Genomic DNA, 22,723 nt, shown 5'->3' with positions numbered 1-22,723 from the left:
TAGCACCTTAATTTAGATTGGAATTTTAGAGTATGACAAAATTATTTAACTTTACAATAACAAAAGGAGATTTTATTTTATTATTTTAGCATAACAAACAGATATGAAAACACTTGATTTTGATCTTGATACTGGTAGTGATACCTATGCCATTATAGGTTGTCTGTTGAATAAGTTGGACTGGTGTACATTCGTTTTAGTAACAAAGCTCTGCAGTTGAATTGAACCTGCTCAGGTGTTTTATGTCCTGTTGAGCAGGTCAGAGGTGTCCACAGGAGGTGCCATTCAAGTACGAGTTCATCCAGATCTCCTGAATCACAAGCTCCCGACGCTCAATCCTCTCCATGAGCTCGGCAGCCTCGGTGGTATAGGTCACTTCCTCCCAGCACTCCACTGGCTTCCTGTTGCCTTCCGACAGCAGAGAACTGTCCATCAAAGTCACTGACCCGCCATCGCCGCAATCCCGATCGTCGTCACTTTCCTCCTCTTCCTCGCTTGTCTCCTCTGTCCTGCTAAGCAGTCTCTTGTTGAGGTGTGCCCTTCCCCAGGTGTGCCTGCTGTGACAGGACAGCCTGAGAGACATGGCCAGGAGCAGAATGAGCAGGCCCACACACACACTGGAGATGAAGAGCAAGGCCGCCTTGTCCTGATGTTCTGTTGGAGGGGAGAAATCAAATAAGTGAGTCGTAAAATGCAGCGCAGGCAAGCCCAATCACATGCCCTCTCGCCAACTGTCCACAGTGTATTTATAGCCAACAAGTGTCCTAGCTCCACGCTTAACGTTTAAAGCATAGACATAATTTAATTTGCTGTTCTAAGGACATGGTTAAAACATGTTTTATTACCTTTTATGTAACCGTATATCACAAGTGAATGGCTCACTATGATTCCATGGCCTTCTGGCAGCTTAGAGCCCCTGACATTGGGAATTCCCCCTGAGTGGGGCAGATGGAATGGATGTGAGTAACAGAAAAATGCTATTCACCATGTCTGTTGTCACGCACAAGATTAAACCACATATACAGCATTTTCAGTAAGGCACCTACCCATGTCATTGGTATGCTGTGGTACCAAGGTTGGGTTGAAAATATTTGGTTCCGCCTCCTTCATTAACACCTGGGGCACTTTAAACAGAAGAGTGATATTTTAATGGACGCTGTTGCCGATTGCGGATTCACAGTTGATAGTTAAGTAGGTGGCTCCAAATTAAACAGTGCCAACACTGGCCAATCACAGGAAGTTCTAGAAGGTTAAAGTCTGTAGTTGCTGAGCTCACTCCCTATTTTTACTCATGTATAACATATCCAATTGGTTTGTTGTGATTTCCTGTCGCAAAAAGAATAGTTGTGTTGCACTGAAAAAAAAAGATCAGATTACAATGGACAATGTCTTACTTCTACATTATTTTCCAGTCTGATATGGCACAAAAGTCATTCATTTTGGTCTGTAGTTTTCTCAGAGGACATTCTTACCGCATGAGTAGAGTATTGTGAGATATTTTGTTGTCCTTGGGGGACACGGGTCTCTGAATGTTTGGTCATTGATAGCGATTGAGCACCTCTGCTTGCCATAGCATTTCTTTGACACCGTGTGGGCGGCCCCAAAGTATAGACAGTCTGAGCCCAGAAAAGAGATGTTATTCAGCTTCAGATATGGCATTCATTTCAAAATATTCAAAGCAGCAATGAAAACATTTCTTTGTAGGCCTAGAGAATGTTGACAGTTGTATCATTTGTGGGTTATCGAAACAAAGGCTGTAGGCCATAGACTTTGTTTGTCCATACCCTACGCATACTAAAGCTTCCAAAGTGAACTCTCACCAAATGGCGGAAGGTCATAGTGTGAGCTGCACACATCCTTATCTTCCATCTCTCTGCCGTAGACCGCCGAGTAGATGATCAGCACCCGTGGGTGCTTACAGTGGAGCAAGACAGTCTCTCCCTCACACCCCACCCGTCTCTTGTGCTCTGCTGAAACAGTAAGTACACCAGTTCATGTCATAGGTCAGAGAATAAGGATAGGGACATACAGTACCTTTAAAGTTAGAAAACTATAAGAGCGTATAGGTTCAGTCAAAACACTCACTAGGTTTGCACTTGTAGGTAACATGAAGATACTTAGAGTTCCCAGGACAAGGATCGCGCCCAAATACATGATGATTAACCAGGAGATGACAGTCTCTATGGCCTTGGCATTCCGAGAGTAGCTTCTGGGTACCAAATCAAAACAAAACCACAGGAGATAACAGATTCATACAATTCCTCATTGATTTAGCAATGAATGATCTTGAATTTCCCCTTGGGGATCAATAAAGTATCTATCTATCTATCTTTATATCTATCTATCTATCTATCTAGCAAACAATAGTCTAACTCCACATAAGGTGACAACAGTCTTAAATAGTGCTTCCATTTAAATAAATAAAAAAAAGGAACCTGTAAGGCAGTTGAAGCTGAGCAGGAGCTGTTCCTATGTTTGCCCAGTAGAGTAGTTTGATAGGGACTCGGGCAGAATCGTGGGTCTGCCAGTCCATAGTGCGCAGAGAGAACCGAAACTGTTGAGTGTCGTGGGCACTGAAGTCGCAATACCTCTCCATCACAGCCATACGCAGAGTGGCTTGAGATGATTTTTGTCAAGTATTCTTGAAGAGAATTTTAAAACAGATTTAAATAGACTGAAGTAAATTATGGTAATGACTTCATCGCTTATGGGTGTCACTTACTTGAGAAGTCTGACAGTGCGTCCATCTCTTCGGCCCACAGCAGCAGGAGTCCGTACAGTATTTTAAGAAGGCACCAGTGACATCTGTAGGAACTGGCGTGGACCATGGCAGACATTCCCGTTCTCTGAGCTCATGTTCGAAAATTTTACATCAAAGTCTCATACCAAGCGATCACTTATACCAGAGTAGGCTATTGAAGTCGTACATTCACCTGTTGCTTACTCTATCTCACCAAGTCACCAATATTCTACTCCCGATCTAAAGCGTGTATAGCCTACATTACTAAACTGCATATAGCCTTTTAAGATAGTAAATTATGAATACTGTTGTACCATGCCATGAAGGAAAAGAGAAATAGGCTATCAACTAAAGGCTACGTCTAGTGTCACATACGCGTAATGCGAGGAAACCGCTGTCGCATGAGAGGGAAATTACACATACGCAACAAGTTGATGCTGTCCTAAACTACGTAGCTTTTCCGTATCTCCTCGATCGCAATGAATGCCCGTCTAATCAAACGACAGTGAGCATATTAATAATCACCAGAGGAAGGAAAAAACTGACTAATGTCCAATCTAAGTGATTTGTACAGAAAGGCAAGGAGGGGATCCAAACGGGGGCGTGGCGAATAGGGGCACTACAAGGAAAAGACACGCGCAGTTGTACTGTACAAGAACTTAATCATTTGCTCTTGAACAGCTGCACCGACTGGCCGAAATTCCGTTAAACTTAAAACCCACATGATGGTTTTTGCGCTATTGGCCTTGTTTGTCATTTCGCCTTGTTTTGGGTGTAGTTGTCTACACATTAATGGCATCTCCAAAAAACTGAAGAAAATCCAACCTTTCTCATCACCTACAGAAACTTAATCGTACTGCCCACCCAAAGTCAGTGGAGAAAAGTAAAACTTTAGCGGTTGTTATTTGTATAACTGTGCTTACAGAAAAGTAGGCTAATGACAATGCATTATTGTCTTCCATAGTGAATTCCTATTACAATAAAGAAAAACAAATGAAGATATAGATAGGCCTTGCTTGCTGTATAAAGTTCATATTTCAGCTGGCACAGGCACAATCATTTTACAGGAGGAGAATAATGTAGACATCGAGAATATCTCTTGGTGGTGCTGTTGAGTCAGTCAAATAAAAGGAAAACATTTTCTTTTTACAGACAAAAAGAAGAAAATGTAAGCGAGACAAAGTTATTTATCAAGCCTACATTATATAATTAATTAGATGGTTAGTAGCGTGTGCTGTAGTGTGTATTTCAACACACTACAGCACAGAGTCATTTTTTTTCTTCAGAGAAAGAGAAAGATTTGAATAGTAGGCTATAAGCACTTTATGAGACCATGTTGAAAGTGCGGACTAGAATAGGTGATAGATAGATAAATAGATAGATAGATAGATAGATAGATAGGTTGTTATAAGTCACAATGTGTTGTAAGCAAATAGGTCTATAACCCTCATGCTAAAAAAAATGGACACCTATTATGTGTGGGTCATTATGACCCAGGACACATTTCATCTTGTAACACACCTTATAAATGTTCTGGTAGCTTTCCCACTTCAGTGTGAATGTTGCTGTTGAGCTTGATGAAGCCAAGCTGTAGCTAGATTTGAAGTGTCATATTCCGAACACAGGACTGGAGAATATAGATCAGTGCCGCACTACACATCTTTAGGAATTGTTTATTATCAGTTCTCTTTCATCATTGTTATTGAATATGTGAGGCCATGCCCATGTCTGAGTTTGAAGCAGTTTACCATGTGGATGAGATACTGTATAAGTGTAACATCATCATCAGCTTCAGTGAAATGTCATTGTCATGCATGCACTGACCAATGAGCCATACACAGAGCTGCGGACTGTCCAAAGCGGTTCTTTCCACGTGCAGTTTGGTTTTATTTGCACAGACAATGCAGGCTGATGTGTAGCTTTTTTCCCCCACTCTGTAATAAGTAAATTGTAGTTATGAAGTAAAGTTGGCTTGCTGTGAATTACTTATGTATAAACAAACACATTGTGTCTTATCTTTAAAGTCTACATTTTGAATTCACAATGTGTCTAAACATCGGAAATTGACTACCTCTAATCAATTTCCGATGTTTAGACCCATTGTGAAATGATAATGTCGACATTAAAGATAAGACACAAAGATGTATTTGTTTCTTCAACAAAAATGGGTCAAGTAATGATTATATTTTTATCTAGTTACCACTTTGAAGAAAATGAGAGAAAACCCTAAGCAGGCTCCTCTTGTGTATGGTATGACCAGTAGATGGCGCACTGGAACAAGTAAAGAACACTGTGGCAGTGATTGATGAAGTCTACCTGAGAGAGGCGTGTCTGGACATACTAATTTACACTGAGCCTTGTTCCTCTCACAGCCATATCGCCTTTGTCTTTTTCATTGGGTATATTCACTCAGACCTTAAATAATCTTTTTTTTGGTCTGTTTGTTTGTTTTTTACTGCTAAATATTGTCAGAGATTTACATTATTCATTGCAGCATATATCTCTATGGTCTTTGACATGCATGTGTGACAAATTTTAGTGAAGAGGTGCTTTGTAATTACAAATCCATCTGTAGGTTTGGGTTATGATGGCTGTCTAGCTTGGCTAGCTGTGTAACTTGTGTACTGTGAATGGTTAGGAATGTGCTTTACCAATAGGGGGCGCCTATGATTTGAGTAGTGGTCCATGGCCAGCATTCAGGGTGTGTTTCAGGAACAATAGGTAAGGGAAGGTTGAAGGCCCTCCCCAGAGCATCCTGAAACCATTTAAGTTGTATGTAAATAGACAATCTAATTTTGATCTTTCATTTATGAAGACCCATTTCCACAATATAGCCACTTATTTGACGAACAGATATTTTGAATGAGGTCATTTCACCACCTTGTTGCTGTTAATTAGAGGTCTCTTTGGAACATTGCCTGTTGAACTAAGAATTCAGCCAATTATTGCTCATTCTCCCCAATTTCTTTAAATCAGTGACAGGAGGAAGTGTTCATAATATTCAATATTTGATCATTAATATCGAAAATATCGAATATCAAAAGGCAGGAATTAAATGCTTCCTCTTAATTAAAACAAGCATCCTGATTTTCTTGACCAATTATATGAAATGGAATAGATTATTTTCAGATTGTAAATTGGCAGCCCAAATTGATCAACAAGTACAAGTACTTAAATAAATAATTTAACTTTTGATTTCATGTCTAACAATTTCATTTTTGTAGCCACTCATCATGAATAATGAAAGCTGTCTGTCTGACTGTTTTCACTTACTGGGTGGTCAACCTTTTGCTCATGTGTCCCATTAGACACAAAGAACCTAAAAAGAAGATTTCTTTAAGATACCAAAGTAGAAGTGAACATGCTCAAACAGATTAAGCCACTGTTATCATTATGGTATTATCATTTAGACTTTTAAACTTAACCTGTTGTCATTATGGTATTATCATTTAGACTTTTAAACTTAAGCAGGTTAACCCAATTTAACCTCACTGATAAAGAATCTCTTTTATCACCTGGCCAACAATGGTAACTGTAGCCCACAAATATGTGTCAGCAATAGGCCTAATGTAATTGATAGTTCATCTAAAATGACAGCAAACAAAGTTAATCAAACGTGGCATGGCAACTATGCAACATTCTGTCTGTACCTGTGCCCAAGCCTCACGTGAAATGCCTTTGCCAACTGAAGATGTGCCAACATGGCAGTGTCTCAATGCTCCTTAAGGTTTCTTGTTCAGCTTGCCCATGAAAAACACAATTATATTTGGCATTTCACAATTCAAGGTAATTTCCTTGTAGGCTATGCCAGGTCATGTGCTGTAGGTCTACATAAACTGGCAGTGCATCAAAGATGCAGATATGCTAGCTGATAAGACGTGCTGTTTGTTCATGTTCACATGTTTTTATGCTTCACTTTCTTACAGATGGTATTGTTTAAATACCATTCAGACACGTCAAACAGTGGATCCAAGAAACCAACCCACTACCGTTGGGAGGGTGGGAGACTGGACCACGTTTGTTTACCCGGTAATGTGCCTAGCAACACTTCATGAGAGGGCGGGAAAAGTCGTCCTCGCAGGCCCCTGTAGCTGAGAGGCTTGCCCCTCTCCTCGACTGGCAGAGTGTAGCATAACAACAACAGCTAAAATATTGAAGGCGAGCGGCGCAGACCAACCAGCACGCTGTATCCAAGGGCAGTTGCGATGGAAACAAAGCGCACGTGCTCACGCTGCGAGCCTGTTGCCAACGCGTCAGCGTCTCCCCCCGCCAGCAGCCAGCCATCCAGCTCGCTCGCCGGCCCGCCTGTCATCCGACGTTAGCGCGAACCGCGCGCGGCCGTGGCTGTGAGGAGGAGGGGCTGGGTGGAGCCTCCCTCCTCCCCCCCCCCCCCTCCTTTTTAATCCCTTCAGCGTGTTTTTCTCTCTTTCTCTTTCCCTTCCTCCTTCCTTCCTCCTACAACCCCCTCCCCCTCGCCCATCCCATCCCTTCTCCTCCTCTCTCTCTCTCTATCGTTTCTCTATGTCTCTCTCTCCCTCTCTTGCCCCTCTCTTGTTGTCTCCAGCTCTCATCCCTCCACCGACACATAGACAAACATGCGCACGCACACTCACCCACACAGACTCAAACACCAAAACAAAAACAAGCAGCATGGCTTTTGTTGTCAGCGGGGGGTGACATAGCTCTCTCTGCCCTCTAAGGGGGGGGGGGGGAGTGTCACCCCTCTGTCAGTGGCTGGGAGCTCTCAAAGGGGTCGGAGTGGACGGAGCAGAGATGTTCCCGCCACCTCCTTTGTCTGGTGGCTCCCCCGTCATCACCGGTCTGTGGCGAGCTGTTGTTTTCACCACCAGACCCCCTTTAATGGATCCACTTTACTGAATCATTGATGATACCCCTCGCTGCATGGGGCAATGCAAAGATCGGAGCGGAGCGGTGTTGGTGGTGCCCCCTGATTTTTGCCCCCCCCCCCCCCTCCTGTGCCCTCTTTGCCCCCCTCCTGTGCGTGTTGTGTTAAGCGACGTGGGACTCAGGGGGACCAAGGCTAAATAATGCAGACAGTCTGTCTGAGGGAAGGTATCCTCAGATCCCCTGACCTGATGAAGCAATCGGGTGGCAATGAGGCACCGTGGCGCCAGGGACACCGGCTCAGCCCCGGTGAACTCGACCACCTCGGCATTTTCAGACATGACGTGTTGCTCTCGCGACGGAGACTCGGACGAGGCGGGAGCCAGTGTTGGTCCCACAGGCATTTCTTATAGCGAATGGCAATGTCTGAAGCAACAAATGCTTCTGTAAGTGATTTCCCCCCCCCCCCACCCCCCCTGTTATGTTCAGACGGAATTAACCACAGCAGGGGTCTGCTATACTCTATTGAAGGTGCTGTGCAGACACAAACTCATCTGGCATGCTCATCTCAGTGTGGAGGTGTGTCACGGCTCGCCCGGTATTTTTCACCTGAAGTTCTTAAATGATATGTCACAAAGAGATTTTTGTCATATCTTACTAGCCTGGCCCCGCCCACCTAGATCTAATCTGGAAACCCATACAATAAATCATAATAGTTTTCCACAGAATAAATGTCTTGTCAATCAGTGACCAGAGGTGACAATGAAACCTACACCAATTGTGATAAATAGAAGCGGAAAAAATGTCAAAAAAAAAAAAAAATGCAGTTGAAAAAAGACAGAAATTTAGGTAGACCCACGTTACTGTTGATGGTGTTTATGGTTAGTTTGTAAAGTTTAGATGAAGTAGGAAGTAGCGTTAGGAATCTGATCAATGTGATTGGCAAGGCTGGTAAGGCCGTCGCGATGCAAGTGTTGCAAACGTTTGCCAATTGAGAATTCCCAGACTCTATTCATGTCGCGAAACAGTCGGGGCAGGGCCAGGTGTTTCGTGATCACGTTTCGTGGTCACGTTTCGTGATCACGTTTCGTGATCACTATCAGAACAAGAACAAGGTCAACAAACTATCTCTGATGAGACAATTGTTCAAAGTTCAAAATATCTCTTACGGGGAAATGGGGTCTAAAAGAAATCCTTATCACTCACTGTTATCTTTTTTTTCTGTGTTATTGTTTTTGATATCAGTCGAGCCTTAAATCTGTGGGTGTCGTCACTGACCCTAAGCCTTGATGTGAGATTAATGGTGTCTGTTTTTCAGACACAAAGACATGTTATTTCTCTGAGCTGAAAAAGACCTGGAAAACAGGATTAGCCTCTATCAGGGTCTAAGCCTGAACAGATTGACTGGGATGAGATGCTGAGGCGCAGCGAGTGGGCCCTTGCCTGCTTTTGACTCTAATGATGTTGACATGAGTAAAAACCGTCGTGTTTTTAACACCCATCGCATGATATCTCAGCGTAATCTTCTGATAGTGAGCACTGTTGGATTTCCAGTGTGTTTGTCATATGTTTGTTGTTATTGGCATGTGGTGGGAACGGAAGTGCTGTGGATATTTAGTGATCAGTTGTTGGAGTGAAGAATTATTTATTGACATTTACAGGTGCGTTGACATTTATATGCCAAGAATTGGTAATTATTTTTCACCTTTGCCAAGCCCAAAGACCTTTCCTATGAACATTCCGAGCGTTCTTAGGCATCACGTTTTCTGCCGTTGTGTCGCTCATCCCCTTTGCTTCCATGATTTACTTTTTCTCAGGTTTCTGTCTTTTTCACCAATATGTGGTCAACCATTCCAGGGACACAGGGGCACATGATACTTTGTGGGCATGTAGCCTCACTAGGCTGATAAGGAATAGAAGCTTTTGGTCCCCGGGGGCCACCCCTCCGCCTAGGCCTGAAAGCCAGGGAGACAGAAGGTTTTCACGGGTTAACTTGGCAACCTTTGCGCCCAAGATTACGTTTTTCTTTGTGCTCTGTTGGTCTCAAGGAGATACATCAACACAGCTCAACTGCTCATTTCAGGTGTAGCGCCACCAAGTGAAAGACGTAAATACAATAATTGGGATCTTCAATCAGAAGTATCTTGTGAACCACACAAAATTTGACATGTAGGGTCACTACAACAACCTCTGGTTGCAGGAAAAGTTTTGTGATATTCTGCTCATAGGGGACGCTTTGATTATGCATTTCTGGGAGGCAGCGTGGGGATGGTGGCCTTCCTCAGATAGGACGTTTCCGACTGGAAGGCGGAGACGTGGTGCGATGGGGAGAGTGCAGCTTTGGTCCACTTGGGCTTGGACTTAGTTCTAGACTTGTCCTTCTCCCTCTCCTTCTTGTCCTTGTCCTTGTCCTTGTCCTCGCGGGGGTCCTGTTGCATGGGCGACTGCGGCGTCTGTGGGAACAGGGGTTGGATCTCCAGGTACTCTAGCGAGGAAGAGGAAGTCACAACAGAAAGAGGCCTGAAAAAAAAAACAGAGAAAGAGCAAAGGGCTAAGTACACAAACTAATTACGATGCACTTTATCTCTGCACGCTATCGCTATGGTATTATGCACAACAATGGTAGCACTACCATGGAATCATATCATCTGGCATTGAGAATGCTAAAAATTTACATATTAAGCTATGGAATTTACTGGTAATAGTTTCTTAGGATTTCATGTGTGGGTGTGTTTAAATATTTCATAGTTTCTCTGTGTTACCTTCATGATACCTGTGGTATTTCCGTGCTAATTATCCAATAAAGCTGTGCAATATGATAATAATAATTTCTTTATACTTCATGTGTAGTCGTCATGTGTAGTTTCTCTGTATCTACCTTCATGTTACCTGTGGTAATGACCTAATAATGTACTCAAATATATCATGTAGCTTATTTACTAGGCGGGGAGAGCGTGCCGTTGGTCAGCTTGTACCACGGTGACGGTGGCGTCTCCTGCACGGGCTCCTTGGTGAGGCCCGAGTGCCAGGAGTGGGCGGCCAGGGCAGACGACGGTTGAGTGTTTACAACAACAACATAGCTCCATGTACAGTATATTAAACCTAATTATCAATAGCCCAAAATATTAGTAGAAGCAAGGTCAGTCCAGTTCAGCCGTTGTGAAGTCCTTCAGAGATTCATTCATTAAGTCAACTGTCAAGTCAGTCATCCGTTCTTCTGCGGGCACTGCCTACCTCACTCCTGTGCTGGAGTCAAGCCCAGTATTTATCTGTAAAAACATGGTAGGCTGCATTCATATAGAGTTTTTTTCCTAGGTCATAGTTACATAGTATTTTAATTTGCATATTGCATAACTAAAGCTGTGGAATTTACTGGTAATACTTTCTTAGTATCTCTTGTGTGGGTGTTTCTTAGTATTATATTTTTGCTGTAATTACCTTCATGTTACCTGTGGTATTTGCCTAATAATCACCCAATAAAGCTGTGCAATTTAATAGTAATAATTTTATTTACATTTTACATGTACAGTAGATGTTTCTTAGTCTCTAATGTGTCATTACTCTGTATCTACCTTCATTTTACCTGTGGTAAGTTAATAATATAATAAAATATATAATATGTTTACTAGGTAAATACTTTATCATGAGAGGACAATAAAAAAGGAGAGTTGCTGAAATAAGAAAATAAAATATGAACTCTATTCATAATCTTTTTTGTCTTTTCTATATTTTATCTTTGCATCATCTGTTGAGACATTAGAAAGAAGATATGTTTTTTTTCTGACCTCTAACCTGACTTATGAATCTTATATGCAGTAGCCGCTGATGTTTTTTTTGACTGGCATAATACGCAATAGCCGCTCATGTTTGTGTCCTAGGATGTTTGTGTCAGTTTAGAAGCCGTGGGATTTTGGGTAAGTGTGTATAATATTCTGTAAACAAAGAGCTTGACTGTAATATACTTTACAGCCACTCTTGCCCCCGCAGCTTTCATCGGCTTAACTGCAAATACTTATCTTCGGGTGTTGTGTTTTTTTTCCTGATTGCGTACCCCCTCCTTTTTGTCTAGAATATTACTGTGTGTGCGAGTGTGTGCGTGTGCATGTATGTGTATGTGTGCACTGTGGAGTCGCATAGATCATGGTGGGGCAGCTGACAGGATTACATTAGGGTGGTAGTTCAGCTGTTCTTGGTTTCACGCTTGCCACAGGTGTCTCGTGGGATATGTGGGACACTCCCACAGACATGTTTGAATTCAGAAAAGGTCTGTGCTCTCTTGGGAAAGTCAATGTAATGTAATTTATAAAAAGTAAAAAGTACTGATAGTATATGAGTTAGTTAGTGGTATGCACATTGCAGTGTTTCTATGTGAAAGAACAAAGATACCATTGAAACAAAATATACATTTTTGAAATATAAATATTTATTTTTGTACATCATAATCTCTTCACTCATAAGCAAATCCTGTCATTACAAAAGCTTACAAAACACCTCAGTTTCTGTCTTTCATTTCACCAAAAAAGTTACAAAGTTTTATCCAAAAAGTCAAGTACCAAAAGTCTTTGCATGCAAGAAAAAAAGCTTTTCTCTTTAACAGTGTAAAGCCTTCTGGACCCGTGAAAAACTTTCAAGTCAGTAACTGTTCGGTGAGGATCTACAGTGGTGTGCTCTCAGTATTAAATCACAGCTGAAGACAAAATACAAGCACGAAACATGTCAAGACACTTAAGTCGTATTTACAAGCCGATCGTTCTACTTGACCCCTGTCTTCATTCATAGAACAAAAAGGTACTTGGCAATGCGCAGCACTTCTGTCAGAGACTATGTATACACTATTGCACACACTACATTTTTTTCATAGTTCATAGAAACCCATTCATGTTCATCCCTTGACTTTTTTCAGTCTCCACTTCAGCCATAAAGTGACTTCCATGAGAGAATTAAGGCCATAACAATTGACACACAAATCCAACACCGACAACAAACCCCCTGGGTCACTCCAAAAAGAGAAACAGGGCAAGTATATAAAGTTACAAAAATGACAATAACAAAATTGTGTGCGCCCCTAGGCTTAAAAAAACAAAGCCGTTCGCTGCTTTTGTTCGTAAGACATTTAGCAGCTTTATAAACTCGTGAGGAAGAACAACACAATTTGCGCAAACACAGTAAAGGTAGTTGCTTGTATATTGCTTGGTTAAGAGCCCAGAGACAAAAAAACGAATGCACATGCAGTACTGGAAGTTCTACAATGCCTTGACATATGGCATTTAGGTGGCAAGGGAAGGCATTCAGACTATTTGTGATGATATTTCACGTAAGATTGCCTAGGAACTAAGACGGAAGAAAGAGACGTTCTATCTCTACTGTGCAGAGAGTGGCAGATGGCTGTGACACGTTCTCAAAGCTTACAGTGACTCAGTGCCTGTGCCCAGCCACCGGTGACATTACGTAATCATCAATATTCCTAGTGATAAGTACTGTTCAGTGCTGAGGTGCATGTTTGTTCTTTTCAAAGTACTCAAAGGCCATTTCTTTTTCTTTTTTTTTTTACTCGCTCTTTTTTTTTCCATATCCAAGCAAATGTCTGTACAGGAGGCCAGAACAATCCTCCTACGGGGCGTTTTCTGTCCAAATCTCTTCTCTCCACATTCACGTGGCCAAGCTTCTCGCTCCAGAGTGATATGAATAATGAGGTCATCGTACAGTAACAGAGAGTAACCGGAACATTTTAAGTGTCCACACGGCAAAGGGTTATGTTGACGTGGTGATGCTGGTCTGATAAGCAGCTGAGAGGGGGGGGGGGGGGTGTAAAGGGAGACGGGATGGAGGTGGAGGGAGAGAGGTCTTTAGGGGTAGGCTGCTAGCTGTGGAGAGAGGTCTCTTTGAGGGTGGCGCGACTAGCTGCTGTGGCTGTTCAGCAGAGAGTCTTGAGCGCCTTCCCGGAGGAGCAGAGAAGCGTCTGCATGTGGCAGGGCATGGGCGACTCCACCTCCACCGCCTGCTCCGGCCGGAAGCTGAAGGGCGGCACGCGCTTCTTCAGGATCTGCCCGATGCCCATGGAGGGGAACTTGGAGCCGGCGCTGCCGCGCCTGTGCTGGGGGCTCTCCGGGCCGTCGCTGCCCCCGCTGCAGCTGCTGCCTCCGCTGCCGCTGCCGCTGCCGGGCGGGCTGGCGCCCATGTCCGGCCAGTCGGAGGACGGGCTCTTCTTGGGCTGCGGGGCCACGATGGCCACGGGCTGGCTGTGCGGCAGCGTGGGGATGGTGGGGATGGTGGCCTTCTTCAGGTAGGACGTCTCGGGCTGGAAGGCGGAGACGTGGCGCGGCGGCGAGAGCGCGCCGTTGGTCAGCTTGTACCACGGCGACGGCGGCGACTCCTGCACGGGCTCCTTGGTGTGGCCCGAGTTCCAGGAGTGGGCGGCCAGGGCGGACGGCGGCCGCACCGGAATGTCGACGGGCTTCCGCTTGGGCTTGGACTTGGACTTGTCCTTCTCCCTCTCCTTCTTGTCCTTGTCCTTGTCCTCGTGGGCGTCCTGTCGCCTGGGCGACTGCGGCGTCTGTGGGAACAGGGGGTGGATCTCCAGGTACTCTAGCGAGGAAGAGGCCACACAGCCTCCCTGACCGGAGTATGCGTCCTTCAGTCCCCCAGTCACAGCACGCAGTAGGCCTGAAAACGACAGAGAGAGAACAAAGGGCTCAGTACACAAACAATGCAAATAATACATCTCGCCACGCTATGGTATTATACACAACAATGCCAATGCTAGCACGGCATCACATTATCTGCCATTGAGAACAATAAATATCGTTTTTCCCTTGAATGCTCTTTCTTTTCACCACAGAATATGCTGTTGTACCACTCCATTTCAAACAAAGTATTTACAACAACATAGCTCTAATAGTTCTATTAGAACTATTAAACCTAACTATCAATAGGCCAAAAGATTAGTTGAAGGTAACTCCAGTTCAGGCACTTTGGAAGTCTTTTTGAAAGACATTTGGTTCTTTGTTCCTGACAAAATTGAGTTTAGCCAAACATTCTTTTTGAGGCCACGAGCAGATAGTGGCTGGGTGGAGTAACTTGATAAGTGACATCGAGCTGAGATATTTTGAGGTGAATAAAAAAAATCTCTTAAGGCGGTCTTGACAGACATGCTAGAACTTGTTCTGCATGTTCTGGGCTTGTGCCTTGCCCCAGAAATGAAAGTATGTATGCAAATATTGGTTTGCACGAACATGTTATAACAACGTATTTTTGCCCTCTTCTACAGCTATCACCACGTCTTTGTCAAGATGTGTGATTATACCAATTATAAATGTCTAAACCTAATACTCTCCCTTAGGTGCTGACATATATACAGACTCACGTGTGAAACGTGAAACGTGACTTGAAATCACGTTGAAGTAAATAATTAGTCACTCTGTGGTGTTAAAACGTAAACGTCTCTGCGCTTAAGAGCTCTCACCTGACTTGTGCTTCTTCTCTTTGGTGGGACCCTTGCTCACGGCCAGGTAGACAGGAGTCTGCTTCGGGGGGATCGTGATCTTCTCGATATGCTTTCGCCACTGGGTCTGGAAGAACAGTTCGTTCTTCTTTTCCTTCTCCACATTCTGCTTCTCCTAAAACAGGGATACACTACATTAAAAAACCTGCAGATTTGTTTTATTATTTGAACAATTAAGAGTACGTAAACAGAGCACATATTCCCTGTTTGACTTAGTTATATTATTACTACAGTAATTTCCTGTGTATGAGCCACATTGTGTATAAGCCACAGGACAGTGTTTTATGCAAGTTAAAAGAAACAAAACCATATTGATACCATGAACTGCCCCAGTGTATCAACCTCATAGCTGAAGACATTTTGCAATGTATAATGTGTAGGTCGCAGCAGTCATTACGTAAGTTACGGTTATTAAATTCTCGGGTAGTAGCATTGTATATTTTGGAATTGCGCCAGGTGACACACACACACACACACACACGCACAGACCTAGTGAATCAAAGGGATTATGAGATTGTGCACCGTCAAAAAGTGAATGACGCAAGCGTACCCGGTATTCTTTGGAAAGACGCTTCATCTTGTTGTTGAGCAAGAAGTAGACGGCGAGTGTGTGGCAGGCCCGGTTGGTGAGCACGGCGCTCAGCACCTCGCTGTGCTTGTAGTCCATGTTCTCCGTCATGTGCACCAGCACCATTTGGTTGATCTCCTCAATGTGGATCCTGGGAAACGAGGGGCGAAAAGGGCAGTTTAGAGGCATGAACTTCATGTTTGTTTCTCTGTCTGTCAGTCAGTCTGTCTGTCTATCTATCACTCAATCTACAAATATACCAATCTAGCAATCTATCTGTCTATCTGTCGATCATATCTAGATGAATGGATGCAGGTGGAGAGGTGAATATATATATACATGGAGAAATAACAAGTAGGAATAGCTGGCACATGGTTGGTGAGTGTATAGTTAGCGCACCTGTTCAGGTAAGGGGCGAGGGTGTGTGGGTTGCCCAGCTGAAGCCAGGAGTCGGACATCACTTGGTGGATGTTGGGCCTCTTGGCGGGGTCGGGCTCGAGAAGACTCTTCAGAAGGTTCCCAGCAGCTGTAGGGGGGGGGGGGGGGAGAGAGAGACATTGAAGGGTCAGTCAGTGCCACCCTGCTGATGTCTTTTCAGAGGAGCCTCCACAGTACAAAACAGAGCAGAGCAGGAGGTCTCAGTGACAGCCAGTGACAAGTGTGCTTTGTGGCGCACTCAAACAAAAGCCCTCTTCGTTGGGTCCATGCTGATTACAATGTTCCGTGAATAAAACAAAAAAACCTATTTATGTGCTGCTACTACACGAAAACAACAATCCACTGTTGGGAGGAGGAAGAATGCAGGCCTTTCTTGACTGATGCCAACAGAAGCCAATAAATAAATCCACCAGTTCATTTGCAAGGCATCACAAATTCCTATCTTATGTAAGCGCTAGGATTACTATTGTGGATAGCCACATTGCATAAGCCTGATGTACCATTTACGTACATCGATGTTTGAAAGTAAGTTGGCATGGCTTTTACAGGTGCACACTCCGTGACAGGGATGACTGAAGGCTGAAGTATAAAAGCTTATCATGTATCACAAAACATGACCTGGGTCTTTTCGGTCCTTTCAAGAAAAATCAGGCTAAAAGTAAAATAACTTTTTTTAAGAATCTGAAGAGCCTGTTTGTCTGGTTGTGGATAATGCACAGCTGCCAACTCACTCAAATCAGTTTTCAGTCTGGTGGAAAGGCATTAATTGGGTTGTTGTGTAAGCAGAATTCCAGTGAACAACCACACGCACCTTTCCTCTTTCTTTATAGGTATAACACAAGTGCACTTCTTCCTGGTTCACTGGTGTTAAGTAAATGTTTATCCTCATTGTACAGACTTGCAACATCTTCCAGAGAACCAGAGATTCTAATGAGCCATAAAATTGTGTGAGGTACTGTAAGTCCTTACATAACATGAATCACTAGTCTCCAGGAAATAAATTAACATAAAAGAGTTCCTGCTAATCCTAATGTTCATCGTAATTGACACAGACTTGCAACATCAGAATCAGAACCTTCCAGAGAACCAGAGATTCCAAAGAGCTAGAACATTGTATGACATAACTCCCTGTTATAACAACCACTAGAAAAAAAAAAAGAAGAGTTCCTGCGAAATCCAATTTGCCCCTCGGCTCCAACACTAACTTTAAGGCATCTAGAAAGCGAGTCCTACTCTATAGTCGCAGACACCCAACAACCGCCCTTTTGCATTAGAAGACCATCAGACACGGATAACTGGAGTGGAGGGAGGCATAAGACTGAGGATATAAACGGACACTTCACAACATCATGTGAGAGACACCGGGAGTGTGTTGCTCATTAGGCTCCAATTAAAGACTGGACAAAAATTCTGCGGCCAGTCACTCTGGTCTGGATATGTATCCACACAATGAGAGTAGGTTGATCAAAAAAAAACTATAACGCTGCTGCCACAAGGTGAATTGATTGGCAATCTCCCACTGAAACATCTGAGCTCTTCATATTCTTGCCAGATTTCCCAACATCCCAGATAGATCCCAGGGCTATAACAGGAGCTCTCCCTCTCTTATCTAACACATCTACACAAGACGGTGCTTGTTTGGAATGGATAAGGATCGCTATCCAATAATATGAGGGCATGAAGTATGGCAGGCTCACCTGAGGAGAGGTTTGAGGGCAGGGGGTTCATCTCTTTGTCCACCATCTTCTGGTGCAGGGCCCGCAGGCTGAAGGGCTCGACCGTGAAGGGCAATGTGCCGGTCAGCATAGCGTACATGTTCACCCCTCTGCACAGTAACCAAACAGAGAAACACTTTTAATCAATGAAAATATACACACATTCAAGGTGTGAAATTCAGCTGACTTGAGGGTGGCTGGGAAAGGTTTTTTTGAAAACATGCGATGAAGTGTGTCACTCACATCGACCAGACGTCCACTTTGGGCCCGTACTTCTTGCGGGACAGCAGTTCGGGGGCCGCATAGGCGGGGCTGCCACACTGCGTGCTGAAGGGATCGGAGTAGCCCAGGATTCCAGCACAGTTGCTGAGGCCAAAGTCTACAGAGGGAGAGAGAGAGAGGGAGAGAGAGAGGGAGAGAGAAGGTGTCATTAGTCCACATGCTGTTCTGGGGGCAGCATTTTACGGGTCTGGCAGGGAACACTTGAGCTGTCCATCACATATAGGCGTCGTATAAGGGGCCTGTCTACAGAGCAAGTCTTGCACAATGGTGAGAGGTCATTTAGCTTTAATGGGTATTTATGAGTCTCAACTCACCACATGGGAAAAGGCTACATTTCCTTTGTCTCTTTAAACAGTAGATGATCATCATTTAAGTGTCTTTCTATCAAAACATTTTGAAATAAATTCCTGAATGTAACCATTTTTACGTTTTTGTCTATGCATATTTGCTGCGTGTTTTCTATATTTATTGCTAATCTACTACAGACTATGAAATGTAAAAGATTAAAATGGGATCAGCGGCACAATTATGTTTTTGAATGCATAAAACACAAGCTTACCGATTAATTTGATGTTGTCATGTTCATCCAACAGAAGGTTTTCAATCTTCAAATCTCTGTGAGAAAGCAAAACAACATGCAGCTGTCAATTTAAATGGAGCAACTGTCAATGTGGTCCAACTCACTGGGTAACAAAAGCCTTCGCAAAGGGGCTTACCCCCATTCAAAACCATGGCACCCTGTTTGTCTATATGGGTCACAATTTCATCCTGCCACAGCCCCCTCCCAATACAGTACAATCACCGGCATATCCACATGAGCCATCTGCGTTCACACACTTTTCTGATTCATAACCAATCTGACACTGAGTTTTGGAAGGGGTGTCAGATTCACACACAGGTATACGAGAAGGAAGTCAGCGAATGCCAGTGAAAGTGGGAATGTGACTGTTACCGTAGCTGTTGTTGTTGTGTGTGAGAGTGAATGACATTGTGAGTGAATGTGTCTGTGTGTGAATGAAGGTGTGTGTGTGTGTGTGTATGTGTGTGTGAATGAGACGGGGATAGAGTAAATAGAATGAGAGAGAGAGAGAGAGAGAGAGAGAGAGAGAGAGAGGGGATCTCTCGGCCGGCTCTCACCTGTGCACCACGCCGGCCCGGTGGAGATGCTCGACGGCCATGACCAGCTGCTGCACGTACTTCTGCGCCTCGCGCTCGTCCAGCCGCTTCTTCTCGTAGATGTGGTTCATGAGGTTGCCGCCCGGACACAGCTCCATCACCAGGTAGTAGCTGTTCTCCGTCTCCAGGATGTCCAGCAGCTGCGTGATGTTGGGGTGGCGGATCATCTGCTGGATCTGGCCCTCGCGCCGCAGGTTTTTGGTCACGTACGAGTCCTTCTTGGCCTTCCTCTTGTCGATCACTTTCACTGCCACCTACAAGTGAACGGACACATGGATTTAATACATTTGGTAGCACTAAATGATCATGTTCTTGGAAAAAATGCTTCACTAAAATAGTTAGAATTGATTTGGATGATTTTTAAGGGCTTATTCCACTGGATTTTGACATTCAATCAACACTAAATGATCTCTAAATGAGTTCACTGTACACAACGCCCCAGCCTAGGCTAATTTCCCAGGCTTTTGCGTGGAAAAGAGCTGTCATCGCGTTAACCTAATATTCTCTCATTCCACCCCATGTGGCGCCGGGGCTGAACAGGTGAGGCTGAGCACCAGGGCCTCTGTCACGCCCATTAACCCTGCCTGGGGCGCCCGCTCACATTTGCTCCCTGAGAGAGTCCTAGACAGAGGCTTACACCTGGTTTACCATGGGGCCCATGAGGCAACTGTGTGTGTGTGTGTTGGGTGTGTGTGTGTGTGTGTGTGTTGGGGGTGTTGGTTAAGGGGGTTCACTGGACAGATACGAGAACAAACAGGCCCCACCGGCCCCCTCTCTTTCCCACTCCCATGGGAAGACAAGACCCCAAATGGCTTGTTCATTTCCCCCATTTGTCACGTGCGTGTCGCAAAAGAGCTAATGCTGGATAAACACACGGCGAGCCCCGGGGGCAACAAATGCACACAGTAACCCTGAGACGAGTCCGGGGGGGGGGGGGGGGGGGGCTCACTCAATTCCTTGATGATAAGATAACCCCCCCTCTCCCTTCCACACAAAGGCGAATGTAGACAGAAATTCAGATGAAGTAGGGGCTGACAGTTGACCGACCTCTCGGTCTTTCGTTCACCCCGCAAATGTTCCAAGCTAGCACAATGAGAAAGGGGTGATTTGTTATGCTTCGGATGAAAGCAGCACCTCACGCATAATCCCTGCCACTCAGGCAAGGACAAAAAAAAAGAGAGTTCAAGAGGCTGCCTGGGCTGTCTCGCCTTTACCAATCGCGGACCACGAGAGACCATTGAGCAAACAAGTCATACATGACCAATTGAGCAAATAATTAGATCAATTACCCTAACAGAGGAATCCCGAGTGTAAGGTCAGAGGGAAATGTGTGTGTGTGTGTGGGGGGGGGGGGACACACACTGTTCCCTCCCCAGCCTTTAGAGAATCTTCTCTGATGCTAATTCGGCCCCACTGTATGCTCAGGCGACAACAAAGGACTGGCTCTTTTCGCTGAAGCCCACGTTGTCGATGAAGGGAGGTGGGAGTCAGGGTGTGTGTGGGGGGATGGGGGGGGGCTGATGTTGAGGGGGGTGAGGTGGGGGCTGATGTTGGGGGGGCTTGGGGGGCTGCTGCCACCTCTGCCGCCGCCTGCGGGCTCCTGGCCGACACATTGTTTATCATTCCCTCAGACAAAGAGTGGGTGCGGGGGGAAAGTGGGTTAGATATGATCACACAACAGACACACACACACACACACACACATACACACACATACACACACACATACACTCTCAGGGAGCATGTGCTATCCTCTCACTGCTTGCCCACCCAGCCCCACCCCCACTGTTTTTCCTGGTGATGTCAGATCGATCCTGTGCGAGCAGGCGAACGAACGGGCAAGCGAGCAAGCAAAACAACAGCTCTAGCGGAGGAGAGAGAGAGAGCACGAGGAGGACTAGTGCCTGGCTTTGTGATTTCGAGGGTTTGCATCATCGCCCGGGCGGCGCGCCTCTCTCCTTGCCACAGCAACAGGGAAAGAGGGGGGGCTCTAAGGGGGCTCACTGGGGTTGGCGTAATCCTTCATATGCAAAGTAGGAATTCCAGGTCACACATTCAAAAAACAGAGACACTTGTTTTTTTCACCCCATGCTAATTGAATGCCAGCGCACTGAGCACATCACCCACAAAGAAGTTTAAACACACAAAGCAATTGGGGACATAAACAGCAAATCCAATACGAGATCAAAAACAAAACAAAAAAAACCCAAGAACACCATTCATGAATAAAGCCACTTAAATGGGAAATGTAAGATTTACACCTTCTGAGGAGCCTGTGGTGTCAGAGTAGCCTAATATATGCTGATGTCAGGGACTTAATTAGTATCTCCAGGTTCCCACTGCTTGGTGTTGATCACTTTCTCTAGGGTAAGCTGTGATTAATACAGACACCTTGGTAAGCTCTTGGACTGCCACTGTTATCTAACATCAGGAAGGTGTTACTGTAAACTCCAGGTCAGATAAGTTACAGTAACTATAACTGGCCTTAGCCTCCTCAACCCCCATACGACCCTAAGAGGACTCAAGACATAAGAGTGCTCACAAGAATGTATGAGCATGTGCACAATATCAAAAGACAATTCTCCAACAAGCAGCCCTGTTCATATTTAATAGTCTACATTTGTACCTCTGTATTAAAGGAAAAAACGTGACAACTACACACATGCAAATGGTGCAGATAAAAAAAACATGTGCAAAGTTTTTCATTCATCACAATCATGTTATCTTACCTTCTCCCCTGTCAACGCGTGAAGACCCTCTCGAACTTTAGCAAAGGAGCCTTCTCCCAGTTTTCTTCCAATTAGGTAATTTCCAACTCTTTTCGTGTGATAGAAGTTGCGAAGGATGTCCCCGGGTGGACTATTATTAAGGTTAGGTAAGGCATTGTCAGTCCCTTTGGAATTTGGAGCTTTCACTCCGATAAGTCTTTGACCGTCGACTACCATCTCCTTGACAGCTTCGGGCATGGTTCCAAATGTGTTCTGTGCGCTCTCACGCCCTGTTATGTTTCCTACCTCAACCACGTATGTCTCCTTAAGTGTTCTAAAATGAGATCGGCTCTGTCAGCAACGTACATCTGAAGTAAAGTCCCTTCTACGCTGTCGTTGTCCCTAATAGCCTGTTGCGGACGTCTTAAACGAAATTGGCACACGCACCTGTCAGACCTGACGCTTTGTCTGACGTGAGTGAACCATGGAAGCGTTAAACCAAAGTTGCGCTCTCAACAGTTTTTAATCGTTACTAAAAAAAAACAAACGACAGACAAACCAATTCATGTCCTGGCATAAAGTCTCCAGCGATGTCTATGTAAGATACCCAAGTCTAATTGCTGAGCGAATAATCAACAAAAATCTCAGAAGCTGCTGATGACATCCACACCTAACCACGGTAGCGATATACTGTTGAATGCTTTGTGTGCGCTAGGCTGTTTAAAGCAAGTTTCCCGGGACTAGGGGTAG

General features: G+C 44.6%; 2 protein-coding genes across 3 annotated transcripts; both read right to left on the bottom strand.

Moving 5' to 3' along the window:
* Nucleotides 1-47: 47 nt before the first annotated feature.
* On the bottom strand, nt 48-3,313 carry eva1c (eva-1 homolog C (C. elegans)). 2 transcript variants are annotated; one of them, XM_062536407.1, is made up of 8 exons: nt 2,723-3,313; nt 2,436-2,641; nt 2,086-2,209; nt 1,821-1,970; nt 1,473-1,616; nt 1,047-1,124; nt 846-935; nt 48-654 (listed from the first exon to the last, which is right to left on the bottom strand). In XM_062536407.1, the coding sequence occupies exons 1-8, from the start codon at nt 2,835-2,837 to the stop codon at nt 260-262; spliced, it is 1,302 nt and encodes a 433-aa protein (XP_062392391.1). In that variant the 5' UTR covers nt 2,838-3,313; the 3' UTR covers nt 48-259. The 2 variants fall into 2 exon arrangements, with proteins under 2 accessions (XP_062392391.1, XP_062392392.1); XM_062536408.1 differs by having other exon boundaries at nt 1,821-1,967.
* An 8,673-nt stretch (nt 3,314-11,986) lies between these two features.
* Nucleotides 11,987-22,652, bottom strand: hunk (hormonally up-regulated Neu-associated kinase). Its single transcript, XM_062536406.1, has 9 exons — nt 21,995-22,652; nt 19,227-19,519; nt 18,649-18,704; nt 18,051-18,186; nt 17,790-17,917; nt 16,054-16,180; nt 15,637-15,805; nt 15,048-15,201; nt 11,987-14,248 (listed from the first exon to the last, which is right to left on the bottom strand). The coding sequence occupies exons 1-9, from the start codon at nt 22,229-22,231 to the stop codon at nt 13,500-13,502; spliced, it is 2,049 nt and encodes a 682-aa protein (XP_062392390.1). The 5' UTR covers nt 22,232-22,652; the 3' UTR covers nt 11,987-13,499.
* Nucleotides 22,653-22,723: the final 71 nt, after the last annotated feature.

Source organism: Sardina pilchardus, chromosome 5, assembly GCF_963854185.1.
Source record: "Sardina pilchardus chromosome 5, fSarPil1.1, whole genome shotgun sequence".
Taxonomy (NCBI): domain Eukaryota; kingdom Metazoa; phylum Chordata; class Actinopteri; order Clupeiformes; family Clupeidae; genus Sardina; species Sardina pilchardus.
Note: the sequence above shows the minus strand (reverse complement) of the source record. Positions and strands in the feature narration are given on the sequence as shown.